Source organism: Scatophagus argus, chromosome 11 (assembly GCF_020382885.2).
Source record: "Scatophagus argus isolate fScaArg1 chromosome 11, fScaArg1.pri, whole genome shotgun sequence".
In the NCBI taxonomy this organism is placed as follows: domain Eukaryota; kingdom Metazoa; phylum Chordata; class Actinopteri; family Scatophagidae; genus Scatophagus; species Scatophagus argus.
This window is the reverse complement of record NC_058503.1, coordinates 1094422-1108183: the sequence shown is the minus strand read 5'-3', so window position 1 is coordinate 1108183 and position 13762 is coordinate 1094422. Positions and strand designations below refer to the sequence as shown.

Genomic DNA, 13762 nt, shown 5'->3' with positions numbered 1-13762 from the left:
GATCTAACTGGATGGGAAAAATCTAAACTGTGACTGTATGGCATGTTGATCATAGAAATGCTGAACTGAACACTTCTGGCTGTGGCTGTGCTCTGTGGTTGGGGTCGTGTCGATGGTGACTGAGCTCTGATTTCTCTGTTCTCCTATGCAGGAGAGGAAGTTTGTAGGTGGCTCCAGTCAGATCAGTGAGTGCATGGCCAGGGAGCTGGGTGACCTAGTGAAGCTGCAGTCCCCAGTCTACAGTATCGACCAGACTGGAGACATGGTGGTGGTGGAGACATTGAACAAACAGACCTACAAAGTAAGCGTATCAAAGTATTATGAGTCTAGAGCCGGAAAACACCTAACTAATAATTAAATAACTAATAGCTACTGTGTTTAAGCATAATTTTGAGGTACTTGTACTTTACTTCAGTGTTTTCATTTATGTTACTTGGTGCTTCAAGTCTACTACTATCCAGAGGTAAATATTGTACTTTTCATTTTACACTATTTATCTGTAGCTGTAGCTTAAGCCAGTTTCTCACAGCTTTTCTGGTTTGTGACCTCCTGTCACATTTCATGTATTCATGTTTGGGTTTGAGTTCATGTCCACCAAAGAGAAATTTTCCCTCCAAAGGCTTTAGGCCTCATTCATGCCAAATCAGGCATTGTGGTGATTAGTGCAGGGCTGTGCTGTGGTGGTAGTCATTGATTGGTCCATGATGAGTGAGTACTTTTACTTTGACACTTTTCCTGATAATTAAATAAATAACATTCTTAGTGTAATAACATTCATAGTAGAAATTTTGAAACAAATATTTTTACACTGTTGTGTTGGTACTTTTACTCAAGCGAACAATTGAAGTACTTCTTCCAGTCCTGCAGCCATGTTTGTTATTTTATTATCTTATTGGTATAATGAAAGATAATAAAACATATGCAGTATTAGTACACTAAATAATGTAATATGTCCTTGATGATAAAATGTAGATGTTTAACCTCTATGCCTGTCTGAATCATAGAGTGCACTGGGCAGTGATGTTTTTACTGCCATCTACTGGTTTCTGGAGAACCTGCTGCCATGTGTCTTGAGAGGCAGCTTACACTGTCCTGTCCTGTTTGGGTTTGCTTTTTTTTTATCTTCATCTCTGTATTTATTAGGCCAAGTATGTGATTGTGGCTACCCCTCCCGGTCTGAATCTGAAGATGCACTTTAACCCTGAGCTTCCACCACTAAGAAACCAGCTGATTCACCGTGTCCCCATGGGCTCTGTCATCAAGTGCATGGTGTACTACAAAGAGAACTTCTGGAGGAAAAAGGGTATGCAGGAAGCAGAACATGGCAAAGAGGGAATGCTGTATAATGTTGTATAATGTTTAGCTTTATACTCCTTTTTGCGTTTGTGCTTGTGTGTGTGTGTCACCAGGTTTCTGTGGCAGTATGGTGATTGAGGATGAGGATGCTCCCATTGGCCTGACATTGGATGACACAAAGCCTGATGGGACTGTACCTGCCATTATGGGGTTAGCACAGATCTCCATCCTGTTCTCTGAATAATTTCAAAGATACAGATATTACACTGACTATATACTACATGGCCAAAAGTATGTACACACATGCACATTACAGCTATGTGTGATTGTCCCATACTAAAACAAAGGGCATTAAAGCATAATTCAGGTACTGATTTGTATTTTTCCCTGTGTAGTATCTGTGGTGCTCACAAGCCCTTTGGTTCCTACTGAAGCCACAAATACTTAAAAACAAAGAATTTCATTTTTAACTCAGAAAAGACTCAGAAATTTCCTTGAACAGCAGAATATGGTAGTTTTCAACAAACATTACTATAATTAATATATTAATCATGCAGTTGTTGGGGACTACTTTCTGTACTTGATTATCTGACATTATTTACAGCAACAGGACAGAGTATGTGTAATTGACCTAAAACAACAGTAATGAAGAAAGATGTTACTCGGCACAACAGTGTGACTGACTGATGTGGTTAGAATTGTTTTAGGACAACAATGGAGCTCTGTGGAACAGATGATATGTTAGACAATGATGGCATTATAGAATATGAACCAACATATATGTTAAGCTGCTGCCTTGCATTGTATGGTGAAGCATTAAGATTTCTGTGAAACTGAACCCAAAAAAAACAGATCAAAAGTACACAGTGTGGGAACAGCGTGTCCACATCTGCCCATGTATTGTATACAACATGCAACTGGAATTGCTCGTTCACAAGTGCAGTGGCACATTTTCTGTAGATAATATTTCTCATTTCCCTCCTCCAGATTCATCCTCGCCCGCAAGTGCAGAAAGTTGACAGGGTTGACCAAGGATGAGAGGTACAGTACTGTGCAAAAGTCTTAGGCCACCATTAGATTTGTCGTTTTAGCAATGCTGTAATGACCATTTATCATTATTTCTCAGTCTCTGTATATACAGCCAGAAAATACAGGACATGTATATGTAGTATGAAAAAATAGAAAAAAAAAACAGCTGGTCTAAAGTGGCAAGTATTTAGTGTGACCTCCCCTTACATTTGAGCAATAGCAGGAACCTGGCTCTCTTAAACCTAAATGGAACCCTAAGTAATGTAATACCTGCATTTGTCCGGCTAACTGATGTCAAAATGACTGCTATGAAAAAGATGGAGATACTATAATATATTGACATGTTCTCACGAGCTGCGAGATCACTTTAATTCAGCCTGTTGTCTTGTTGTGTTCAGGCTGAAGAAGATCTGTGAGATCTACTCCAAAGTGCTCGGCTCAGAAGAGGCCTTGCATGTGAGTTTGGATACAGACTAACGCCTGGTTACATAGCTAATGCAGAATTGCATCGTTAATAAAACCATTCACGTGTCTGTCCCCTTGTGTGTGTCAGCCGGTGCATTATGAGGAGAAGAACTGGTGTGAAGAGGAGTACTCTGGAGGCTGCTACACAGCCTATTTTCCCCCAGGAATCCTTACTCAGTATGGCAAGTAGGTCACACACAAACATACACAGAGAACAAAAGCCAATGAAAAACCATTGCTACGCTGGTTTCAGTGGCAAAAAAGGGAACTTTTTTCTCTGTCCAGTGAAAACTTGCGTCTCACACTGTCCAAGTTTGATCACTGTCATGTGATAAAAATCGGTATTCAGTCCAAATGGAGCATCCAAAGGCTGCATTTTCATTCCTCCTTGAACAAGACAAGACTGAAATGATTGAGACTTTGAAATAAAAGATTTTGATTTAAACTAGCATTTAAATCCATCATCTCATTGGACCAGGTAGGGGAAATCGCATATTTAAGTAAAACATTTTTATAGAATGCAGTAGTGCAGTATTAAAATGTGACTGGTTTTATGTAGTAGTTGTTGTCTGGAGCAAACATATACCAGACTAATGGCTGTATATTCAATATAAGGCCACCTTCAAACTTTGAAAATCAGGTGGAACTCTATAACCTCTCAGGTTCTCTGTATTCTTCTGTCTTCAGGGTTCTGAGGGAGCCGGTTGGCAGGCTGTACTTTGCAGGCACGGAGACAGCCACAGAATGGAGTGGCTACATGGAGGGGGCAGTGCAGGCCGGAGAGAGAGCCGCCAGAGAGGTCAGAACACAGAAAACCTCAAAGTATTGTTCAGTCAGAAGCCAGGAGATCCCCTTGATATTTCAAACAGTTAAGAGTAGAGTTACAGTAAAAACACGACAGACCTATTTCCATTTCACGCTGTCAGTTTACTTTAAAACATCGCCTGGGAAAGGTAAACCTGTGGGGAAAAAAAACAATAGTCACAGCAACTGTAAATGCTATTTATTAAATGGTGTTTTTCACAAAATCCACCTAAACTAACCAGCTGCTGGCTTATTATTTAATAGATCTGAGAGTGATATGAAGCTTGACATTTGAAAGGACAGTATTTGTCCAACTACACTGTTTTGGTGTGAGTTGAGAGTTTTGGAGATATCAGCTGTAGAGGTGTCTGCTTTCTCTTCAGTATAATTGAACAAATAGCGCTTGGCTTGTGGCGTTCAAAACACCAAAAGAACACCTTTGAGGTCAACGGTAATGCCTCTCCCTGAAATCATAACACGGATTCTCTAAATGATCTACAGACCTTATGAGCAGTTTGATGTAGGAACTGAGCTACACTGATCGTGGAGACGAAGGAAACGTGCATCTGCTCGTGGATGAGAGGCTCGTACTCATGACAGGGTGGGGTGTAAACATTAATCATGTCCTCTTCAGCTGAGCTGTTATGTTAGCTAGCTTAGTTAGCTTCTTTAACTAGCCTCTCGTCTATAAGTAGATTCACCCTTCCTTCTGGGCAGTGATATGGAGAGAAAATGGAAAGAATATAACTGCCGGATCCTGCTGCTCCTGCTCTGCACTGTTCTCTCTATCCTCCCTGTCTCTCTCTATCTCTCCTTTTTCTCTCTATCTCCCCCTCTCATGTCTCTCTCCCTCCCAGACGGTCACAGCAGCACTGAGTCTGGTTCTGTTCGAGGTTTCTGCCTGTTAAAAGGAAGTTTTTCCTCACTACTGTCGCCAAATGCTTACTCAGTGTGGGGTTTTGCCCTGGGACCTGTTTCTCTCTGATTCTCTTCTTTTTTTGTTGTTTTTTCTTGTTGTTGTTTACACACCTGTAAAGTGTTTTGAGATAACTGTGTTATGAATTGGCACTTTAAATAAAACTGAATTGAATTGAAAGTGGGGTGGGTTGAATAGGGTTTAGAGATTTCTCCAATTACGAACAATAAACACTTCATTTTTTTCTGTTCCCGTTATTCCCAAGTCAAATTAAAATATTTGAGACTTTATTATGCACACAAAATTATGATTTTTTTTTGTTTTGTTTTTTTACTGGTGTGGCATATCATGATGCTGATTAAACAACGTCAGCGCTCAGGGGGAACGCATTCGGATGCATCGTGTGGTTCAAATGGTTTAAATCTTGATGTGTACTGACTCAAGAACCAATGTGCTCTACTGCAGGTCATGTGTGCGATGGGTAAAATCCACCAGAGTCAGATCTGGCAGATGGAGCCTGAGCGTGCGGTGAGGGAAATCATTCAGATTTTTTTTTTAAATAAATAAAACTCAAGTTAAACAAATAGAATTTAACTCCCTCCTCCCTCTGTCCCTGCAATAGGAAGTCCCAGCACGTTACTTTCACACCACGTTCTGGGAGAGGAATTTGCCTTCAGTTGGTGGTTTCCTCAAGTTCGTTGGAGTCTCCACCTTCCTGTGTGCTGCCACTGCGTCTGGCCTGATGGCCTACAAGAAGGGCCTCATCCCGCGAAGTTAAACTGCCTGCACTCATCATCACACTCCTCTGCATCTCTAGGGGGCTTATCTTATTAGACACTGTACTGTTATAGCGCACTACTTTACTAAGTAGTAAACTATATATAGTATAGGATGTTTTCGATAAACACCTTGCTGTAAGACAGAATGTTCAGTTCACACAAAACACTAATGCACCATCAAGAAATAGTGATGGGCTCACTGAAAGTTAAGAGATGCTAGTTTTAGAGGAGTAAAGAAGTGAATGAAGGAAACAAATGGAATCAATACTTAGAAGGAAAAAATAAAAATCTATCACTATTAATATTCCATATATTGCCAATGACATTCACATTACTGATTATATTTGAGTTAATTTACTCATCCTGCCTCTGTGTGTGTATGCGCACATGCTTTGGTGAGCATGCGTTTGTGGGTGAGTTTGTCAGTTGTGTACAAAGTTTTTGTATGTGTGTGTGTGTGTGTGTGTATGTGTGTGTGTGTCCAGTGTCTAACTACCTGTGCTGATTTTAGGTGCTGATTTACTCTAGCCGAGCAGCTGTAGCTGTTTGATGAGATGCAGCAGCTTCAGAATGCGGTTGTGCCCTTGGCCGTTACAAAAATCACAGAGGAGTTCGAAGGATAAGGCTTGTGATATTCTGTGTATTTCTTATTCGTCTCAACAAATCCATCAAAAGACCAAAACCAACAATGAATTGAATTTTTATAAAGTACTGTCAGCGTAACTTAAGGCTGACACAGCTTACTGTTCTGTGCCGTTGACCTCTGTTGTTGTTTGACTATATATTATTAATCTACCATACCCCCCAAGCTGCTTGTTTTAAGGTGTGTTCACACTGAACAAAAAGTCAAATATTTGTGCAGACTTGTGTTTTTGCAATTCGTGTGTATTCTCCCCCAGCAGCCAAAGAAACTGCGCTTTTATGTTAGCTATGTAGCTAGCTAACATATGCACTGCGTGTGCAGCATGGCTGTTTTTATGAGCTTTATTCTCAAAGGTCCCTCAGCTCCCTCTCCTTTTCCCCTCTTTTATCACTATACCTCGAGATGAGTTCAAATCAAAGTTCAAAAAACATTTTCAACTTATATGGACACATCAGTTCAGTTTTATTCAGAAATCTAAGAATCGAAATTTGCCTCACATGGCTTTACAATTTCTCCAGTCCACCTTCTATCTGAGAACCTTAACTGACACTAGTGCACCGGATCCACAGCTGAAAAAAAAACATACTATAAATTTGTAACACGTTTTTAAAGATTTACTTTAATTGCAAACCAACCATAGCAGCTAGACTATGTAACAGAGTAGGTACATGAGTGGGTAATTCATTGTTGGTTTACATTATATTTGTTGACAATGTGAAAAAGCCTTATCCTTCAATTAACGTGTACTTAGGAGTAAAGTTCTGCTGCTAAGCTACTCTGTACGGTTATCTTTTTGTAATGGAAGCATTTGAATGTATTTTCTCCAGACCAGATAACACAAGCTGTTTGTTGCTGTATCATGGATCATCAGATTTTTTTTGATATATTTCTAATTTTTATCATTCATTCATAGTGTAGATTAACACAAAAGCCACATACTACGTTTAAACAAAAGACAAACAAAACGGATGTGTGTTTTATTATTAGGAGCCATTTAAGAGTCATCCTCCATAGGAAGATGTGGCCAACCTGCACTTCCTTTGTGAAGGAAGTTCACTGTTGTGTTAGTGTTAGTGAGTCAACTGACTTGCATTATTGCGCTTATCAGTTAATTCATTGTATTATATACTTACTTTGTACAATTTTAACTAATCTAATGAATTTAAATCATACAAGATGTAGTTTGTGTTTTGTCAGAAAAGTTTGATTTGTCAAAGAGTCAAGAAAAAAAAAACAAAAAAAAACAGATGACTAAATGAGGGATTGTTCCCAGAAATACTCTGCAGAGCTGGGAAACCACCGATGGACACAGCTGACAACTTGCTAATTGTTGGCCACATTGAAAACACTTCAACGGCAGTCCGCGTTGAGTGAAGAAAACGAATCAACACGCGACTGAATCTGAAGGAGTTTTGTTAGTGCATCTGTTTTAAAGAGCGTTGTGCTGTGTGTGCAGCTCGGTATGTAAACTGTTCTAGTTCCAAAGACTGGTGTGTGTGTATGTGTGCATGCGTGCGTGCGTGTGTGTGTTTTGTGTGTATCTGTTGTGCCTTAATGGTAGTCGTAGTGTTTTTGTCATTTCTCTAAAGTGCCTGTGTGACTCTGACACTCTCTGTCCTTACTTCGCCCCTCTTCTGCCTGCAATGGAGGCGAGATGTCAGATGGACCAGGTCGTTGGTTTAATGCGTCACCAGTAACCATCAAATTAAAGGGAGAAGCAAAACAATTTCATGTCCCTCTTAATGTGTCCAAACGCTTTTATTTTCTAACATTCCGTGTATTACCTGAGTAACAACCTTAGTACAAAATAGACTCAGGTAAAGCTGGGTGTACACACACAGTGTCAGCTCTGAATAATGAAGCTCAGACTGTTGTGTTGATCAAACTACTTCTCTCCAATGAAGCCATGTGTGTGTGTGTGTGTGTGTTTTGTATTGTGATTTTGGCACTTCGCTCATCGTTTTCCCGTTGTTGTGGTTCCCTTGTGTCTCTCTAGCTGCTTAACTCCGCTCTGTGTGCACAACCCTTTGACCCTCCAGCCCCTCACCCACCCTTTCACCCCAGCACATGTACCAGTTTAGCATTCGCCCAGGTCAACTTCAGAACTAATGGTTGGACGATGATGTGGCTCACATTTAAACGCACCGCTGAAAGCGTTAATGTTTCTGACTTCAGTGAACAAACATCCAGCATACTCCGTCCGAAGTACTACTTCCAAAGTACTGTACTAACACCATGAGCAGACATAATGTGTGCTTATTCATAATCTGACCCTTCAATGTTTTCTGGAGACCTTTGACTGTTCCTCCATTCGTCTTGTCCCTCTGTGCATTTGAGCCTCCTTGATTGCTCCTGTGACCAATTATAATTGTCTTTAATTCCTCAAACAAAGCTGGTGATATGTAAAATTAAAAAAATGTGAAATAAATCTTTTACTCATCTTAAACCACTCTTGTGTATGACTTTGTATATTTTTTGCCTCGGCATAATTTTTATTTTTGTAAAAAGCTTTACTGTAATTACTCTCAGCAATCCAAAAAGACATTTTGCATTTTGCATTTAGGAGGAAAATAAATACATATCTAAAATTACAAATGACTCTGGGCCTGCTCTTATATTCTTATATCATCTTAGTATGTTTCCTGTCAAAAATTTCCCAGCAACAACAGGCCAAATTCACACAACACACACCAACTTGAACCAAGTGCAATGCCTTAACACCACTGAATGAGACTGAGAGTGGCAATCTGAAAAGTTACAATAGAACAGTAAAAGTATCAGATAAAGGGTTGAAACATCCAGCTTCAGTCACTTCACGTGATAACAAATGCAAGCTTATCCAGAATAACTGAAAAAAAGCAATTACACCTGAGCTCAGACAATTACAGGATCACTATGTCTTGCCTTACAAAATATTGTGATATCCAGTTACATGTAAAAACATTAGGGTTAAATGGGAGATGATGACAGGTGCTGTGAACTAAAAAAGGAGTTCTTTAACTTTTTCACATCAAAGACCCAAAAAAGTGACACAAACTAGACCACAAAACCCAAACCCAAATAATTGGATACAATTATAGTTAAATGAATCCCCTTTTACTGGGGACACTTGGAAGGCCCTCAAGGAGCTCTGGAGTTCACTTTAAGAACCACTGCTCTAAAACCACTAATGCTCATGGTAAAGAAACCTGAACTCTCAAAACTATTAGAAATTGTTGAAAAATTAAGGTTCTAAATTAGTTTGTTTAGCACCTGTGGTCACATAATGTAATAACTTACCAGAGAGCAGTGTCAGAGGAAAGGAACAATAATCTGTTTACACTGTCACACTGCGACACAAACAGCCTTACTCCAGCCTTATATGCAAGTCTCCGCAAAATCATTATCATAAATCATCAAATATTAGGGTGAAGACTTGCTTTAAGGTTAGGCTGAGGTTAGGCTGAGGTTAGAGTTAGGTTAAGGTAAGGGTTAGGATTAGACAAGTCATGTTTGTTGTTATGGTTAGGTGGTGGTTAAGCCTCCAGGAAATGAATGTGAGTCTATGTAATGTCCCCAGAAGTGATGGAAACACAACTGTGTGTGTGTGTGTGTGTGTGAAAGAGAGAGAGAGAGAGTGTGAGAGAGAGTGAGTGTGTGAGAGAGAGAGAGAGAGAGAGAGACTTCAGTCCAGGACTTCTGCTCTTCTCTGTAGCATCTTTTATTTAATTTAATCTCCCCTTTGAGCTCCCCTAAATTCAAGGACTGTAAAATCAATGTAAATCATGTCTGGATGCTATAAATGTGTCAGTATTGAGACGATGTCCTCCTATTGTTTTTATGTTTTTTATTTTGGTTATTTATTTGATTCAAGATTCAAGAGTCTTTATTGTCATTATGCAAGCATAACAAAATTTTGTGGAGATTCTCGGCTTAAAAGCACACTTATAAATAGTCAACAGAAAATTAAGAAAAAAAAATATATATATATATAAAAAATACAAAATACAAAATGAGGTAGATAAAGTGCACTTTGTGCCAGACTATGTGTATGCTGTGTGTGTGTATGCAGATAGACGGGGGAGGGTGTATGTGTGAAGTCCTCTAGGGGGATGGGACTTGAGTGTTTCACTGTAGGGGGGTTATTGCTTTTACAGCTCTGGGGAAGAAGCTGTCCCTGAGTCTGTTTGTACTTGTTTTAATATTCCTGTACCGCTTTCCTGATGGAAGCGGTACAAACAGTTTGTTGCCCGGGTGGGTGGGGTCTGTGGCAATGCGTCTGGCCTTCTTCTGGACTCGGGCAGTGTAAACTGAGTCCAGATCTGGTAGACTGCAGCCCACAATCCCCTGTGCTGTCCTCACCACCCGGCTGAGGCCGACAAGAGACTGATTTTTAAGTGCCATCTGAATTGATTTCTACCTGCAGTTATTCGCGCAGGTCACTAGAGGGCATGTGATAACCATCAAAGCAAAGTCAGTACAGACTGCTGCACAAATAAATATTGTCATGTGAACACACATTGTTCATTTTTTTGTTGCTATATTTGGTCCAAGAATTGGATACACACACATAAACACTCATGAAAGCTTTCTGTGACATCAATTGTGAGCAGGGTTGGTCATGTTGCCTGTGGGCTGGGTTCCAGGTTCACATAAGGCACTTACGTTGCTCTTATATCTCCTGTCTGAGCTGTGTTAGCCAGGGGCTTGTACAATCCCAGGCTGACACACCAGGCTTAGTCACTGCACCTACTTTCCCATACTATGCTGCAAGCTTTGGTAACCTATGCTTTCCAGTCTGCACACACACACACACACACTGTGTAACTGCAGTACAAGAGCAGCTGCATGGGCTGCAGACATCTAGACATCTGTGTCTATATATCTGTACGCAAGTGTAAGAGCATAACTGAGCACATGTGCACACACACTCCCCCATCACCTTTATACACACTGTCCTCTTTTTATTGGACTACAGTTCCTGGTTCCACTGCAACTTGCTCTGAAATGAAATCTGACACCGTCAATTTGCCTCCCAATCTGTCACACTGTGGATTGGATTCAAAAGACAGCATTGTGGACCTTGGGGCCTAAGCAAATCCTAACCTCCATCCATCCACAAGTTCCTTCAACAGCAAAATTGTTTGCAATCTGCCATTAAATGTTCCACTTCTTGTCCACAGGTATAGGGGTTGCTAAGAATCTCTCCTCGGGATGCTGTGGTGAAATAAAGGACCACGAAAAATAACTGTTTCTGATGGAAAGCTGGAGATTTTCCATAGTTCAAAATAACATTAATTAACATGTTTTATTTAAATGCACACTCCAGCTATAGAGGAAGGAAACAAAAATACCTTCTCAACATTAATATTTTATAAGAAGACGTTTGTGGCCCTTTACGTCTTTATTACCAAGCTGACAATAACGAGGTGACAGAAGAGAAATAAAGGAATAACATGCAAAGAATTCCCTGCCGATCTTAAAACCAAGATGCTAATTCCTCAGCAATCATATTTTTAAAAAGAATATAAGCCATTTAAAAACAGATGACTATGAGAATAGGCCATGAGGACCACTTACAGTAATAATAATAATGCACATTATTATACTCATAAAATAACATTTACAGAAGGTTTAGATGGTAAAAACCATCTAGTAAATTATAAATATACATTTACAATAGTAAATCTTGGGTTAGTGTAAATAATCCAGTACAGATGTCAGGACTTGTGGGTTGTTTAATTGTTTATCAGTTCACCTGGTTGCGTTTTCATTATTCATTAGCCTACCTGTAACTATACAATTTTATACGATTATGGTTGCAGACTCACCCTACACTTGTCTTTTGAGTGTTTTTAATTTGCTTTTAAAAAAAGGACACAAAACTAAACATTGCAATAATATCATTATCATGAATTATGATAATGATATTGTTTATCCATGCCTATCGTGAAATTCTGATACTGTGGTAGCCATATTAGCAATGTTTTGAAATATCCTTTTAGTTGCTAATTATCCTTATTTTCGGTAATGATGCAGCTTAAACATTGGCAGTCCTTTTACAAATTATCACGTCCTGATAACATTTTGAGAAATACCCTTTTTTTAACACTTTTTTTTTTCATTTGTTAGTAGTTTAGTAGTTTTTATGTACGTAGTGTGTACGGTTGAGACAACATGATTTACATGCTAATTAGCGTCTTTGCTAATGCTAATTAGAGACCTTCAGAAGTGAAGGGAAGTGGGTCACCTTTACCTTTGGACAAAGCCAGCCTAGTCATTTCCCATTTCCATTCTTTTGTTTAGTTTCTTTTTTTTTTTTTTTTTGTTTGTTAAGCTGCGCACAACGTCTGCTCTGTTGTTATCTAACCCCCAACAAAACATCAATTGTGTCTCCCAGGATGTCAAACTAATTTTTTTAATATATATTTTCAGTCAGATTACCTGAGTGTGGCACAGATCCTCTGCAGGCCAGACTATCCCACCAGACAAAAGGATTTTTCACAGTTTTGCAGCCCAAGGCTGCTTTTAAGTTGTTTGCTCATCACAGATTTGTCATGTCCAAGAAACAATGTTAAGTTTATTTAATCAGTTTTTGTCTCGTGTCTGTGTCTTGTGATTTCCTGTTTTATTTTGTCACTACTTCCTGTCTGTGTCTATTGTCATCAGCTTTGCTTTTTCCCTTTGTCTGTTTTCCCTCCTTTGGGATTACCTGTCTGCGTCCTGATTGTTTCCACCTGTGCCCTTACCTTGTGTGTATATATAGTCCTCGTCCCCCTTTGTCCTGTGCCAGTTCATCTTGTCCCTTGTGTCAGATAACCAGTGTCATCTCCAAGCCATTGCCATTGCCAGGTCTTGTTGTTTTGTTACTTTGCTCTAGTGTTTTTCTGTTTTCGTAGCCTAGCCTCGGTCTAGTGAGTTTTTTTAGTGTAGGTTTCTTCCTCTGTGAAGAGTGATTTTCAGTTTGTACTTTTTTTGAATAAAAATTTTATTTTGAAACTTTGAGAGTGCGTTTGGGTTCTGGTCCATAGTTCAGTTGTGACAGGATTTATAAAACTTGAAAGAATGCTCCATTAAAAATTAAAAAGCCATTAGTTACAACTTATAAGGCTGTCTTGTTAAATGCTTTTTCATTTTTAGTGCCTATATTTGAGTCATTGACATCATTTTTGAAGGACTGTGACTCTAGTGTCATAGGCAGTATAATGTGTCTAATACAGTCAGTGCAGTCATCATTCCTGACTTACTCTTTCTTACTAACAGCAGGCCCTCTACGAGCCAGTGGACCAGGATGGAGCTATTCAATCCAGCACAGAGCCTGCAGTGTTCAGTGCTCCTCCATCTCACACAGCTATAGGCTTTTGAACTTATTGCTCTGGGCTGGTGGGACTACTGCAAGATTTACTGTGAAATCCTCAACAGATTACAGCATTTGCTCTTGTTAGACCTTTCACTTTGATCAAATGTGGAAAAATAAGTCATCCACCTTTATGATCTATAAAACATGCTTGCTGAGATGCATCAAGCGTGAACAAAGAAAATCTACACAATAATCTGGTTAGGTCAGAAAGTATCTCTGCATGTGTGTTTATACTTTTTAAAAAGTATTTATAGTTTCACATTTTCAGAACTACATTTTTTCAAAAAACCACTGTGTTGTTTTCCCACTACATTTTTCTAGATATGTTAATTAGATTGATTATTTTTAGAGGTGCTGGTACTCAGGTTTTGTTACCTTAGGACAGAGCTGGACTACCACTGCTGTTTGTCACTCTTCTCTGACGTTGGATAAGCTGACAGTGGTCTCCTGGCTCCATCTTTACCACACCGATATGAGAGTGGTATGAACTC

General features: G+C 39.4%; 1 protein-coding gene across 1 annotated transcript in view; it reads left to right on the top strand.

Annotated features, from left to right (window-relative positions):
• mao (monoamine oxidase) overlaps positions 1 to 8381 on the top strand; it is a 40817-nt gene extending 32436 nt beyond the window's left edge. The window contains exons 7-16 of the mRNA XM_046404069.1: positions 152 to 301; positions 1144 to 1303; positions 1410 to 1506; positions 2284 to 2337; positions 2724 to 2781; positions 2879 to 2976; positions 3478 to 3589; positions 4976 to 5038; positions 5133 to 5302; positions 5333 to 8381. Coding sequence (XP_046260025.1) covers positions 152 to 301; positions 1144 to 1303; positions 1410 to 1506; positions 2284 to 2337; positions 2724 to 2781; positions 2879 to 2976; positions 3478 to 3589; positions 4976 to 5038; positions 5133 to 5288 — 948 coding nt within the window. The 3' untranslated portion in view covers positions 5289 to 5302; positions 5333 to 8381. The remainder of the gene's footprint in view (positions 1 to 151; positions 302 to 1143; positions 1304 to 1409; positions 1507 to 2283; positions 2338 to 2723; positions 2782 to 2878; positions 2977 to 3477; positions 3590 to 4975; positions 5039 to 5132; positions 5303 to 5332) is intronic.
• The last annotated feature ends 5381 nt before the right edge of the window (positions 8382 to 13762 follow it).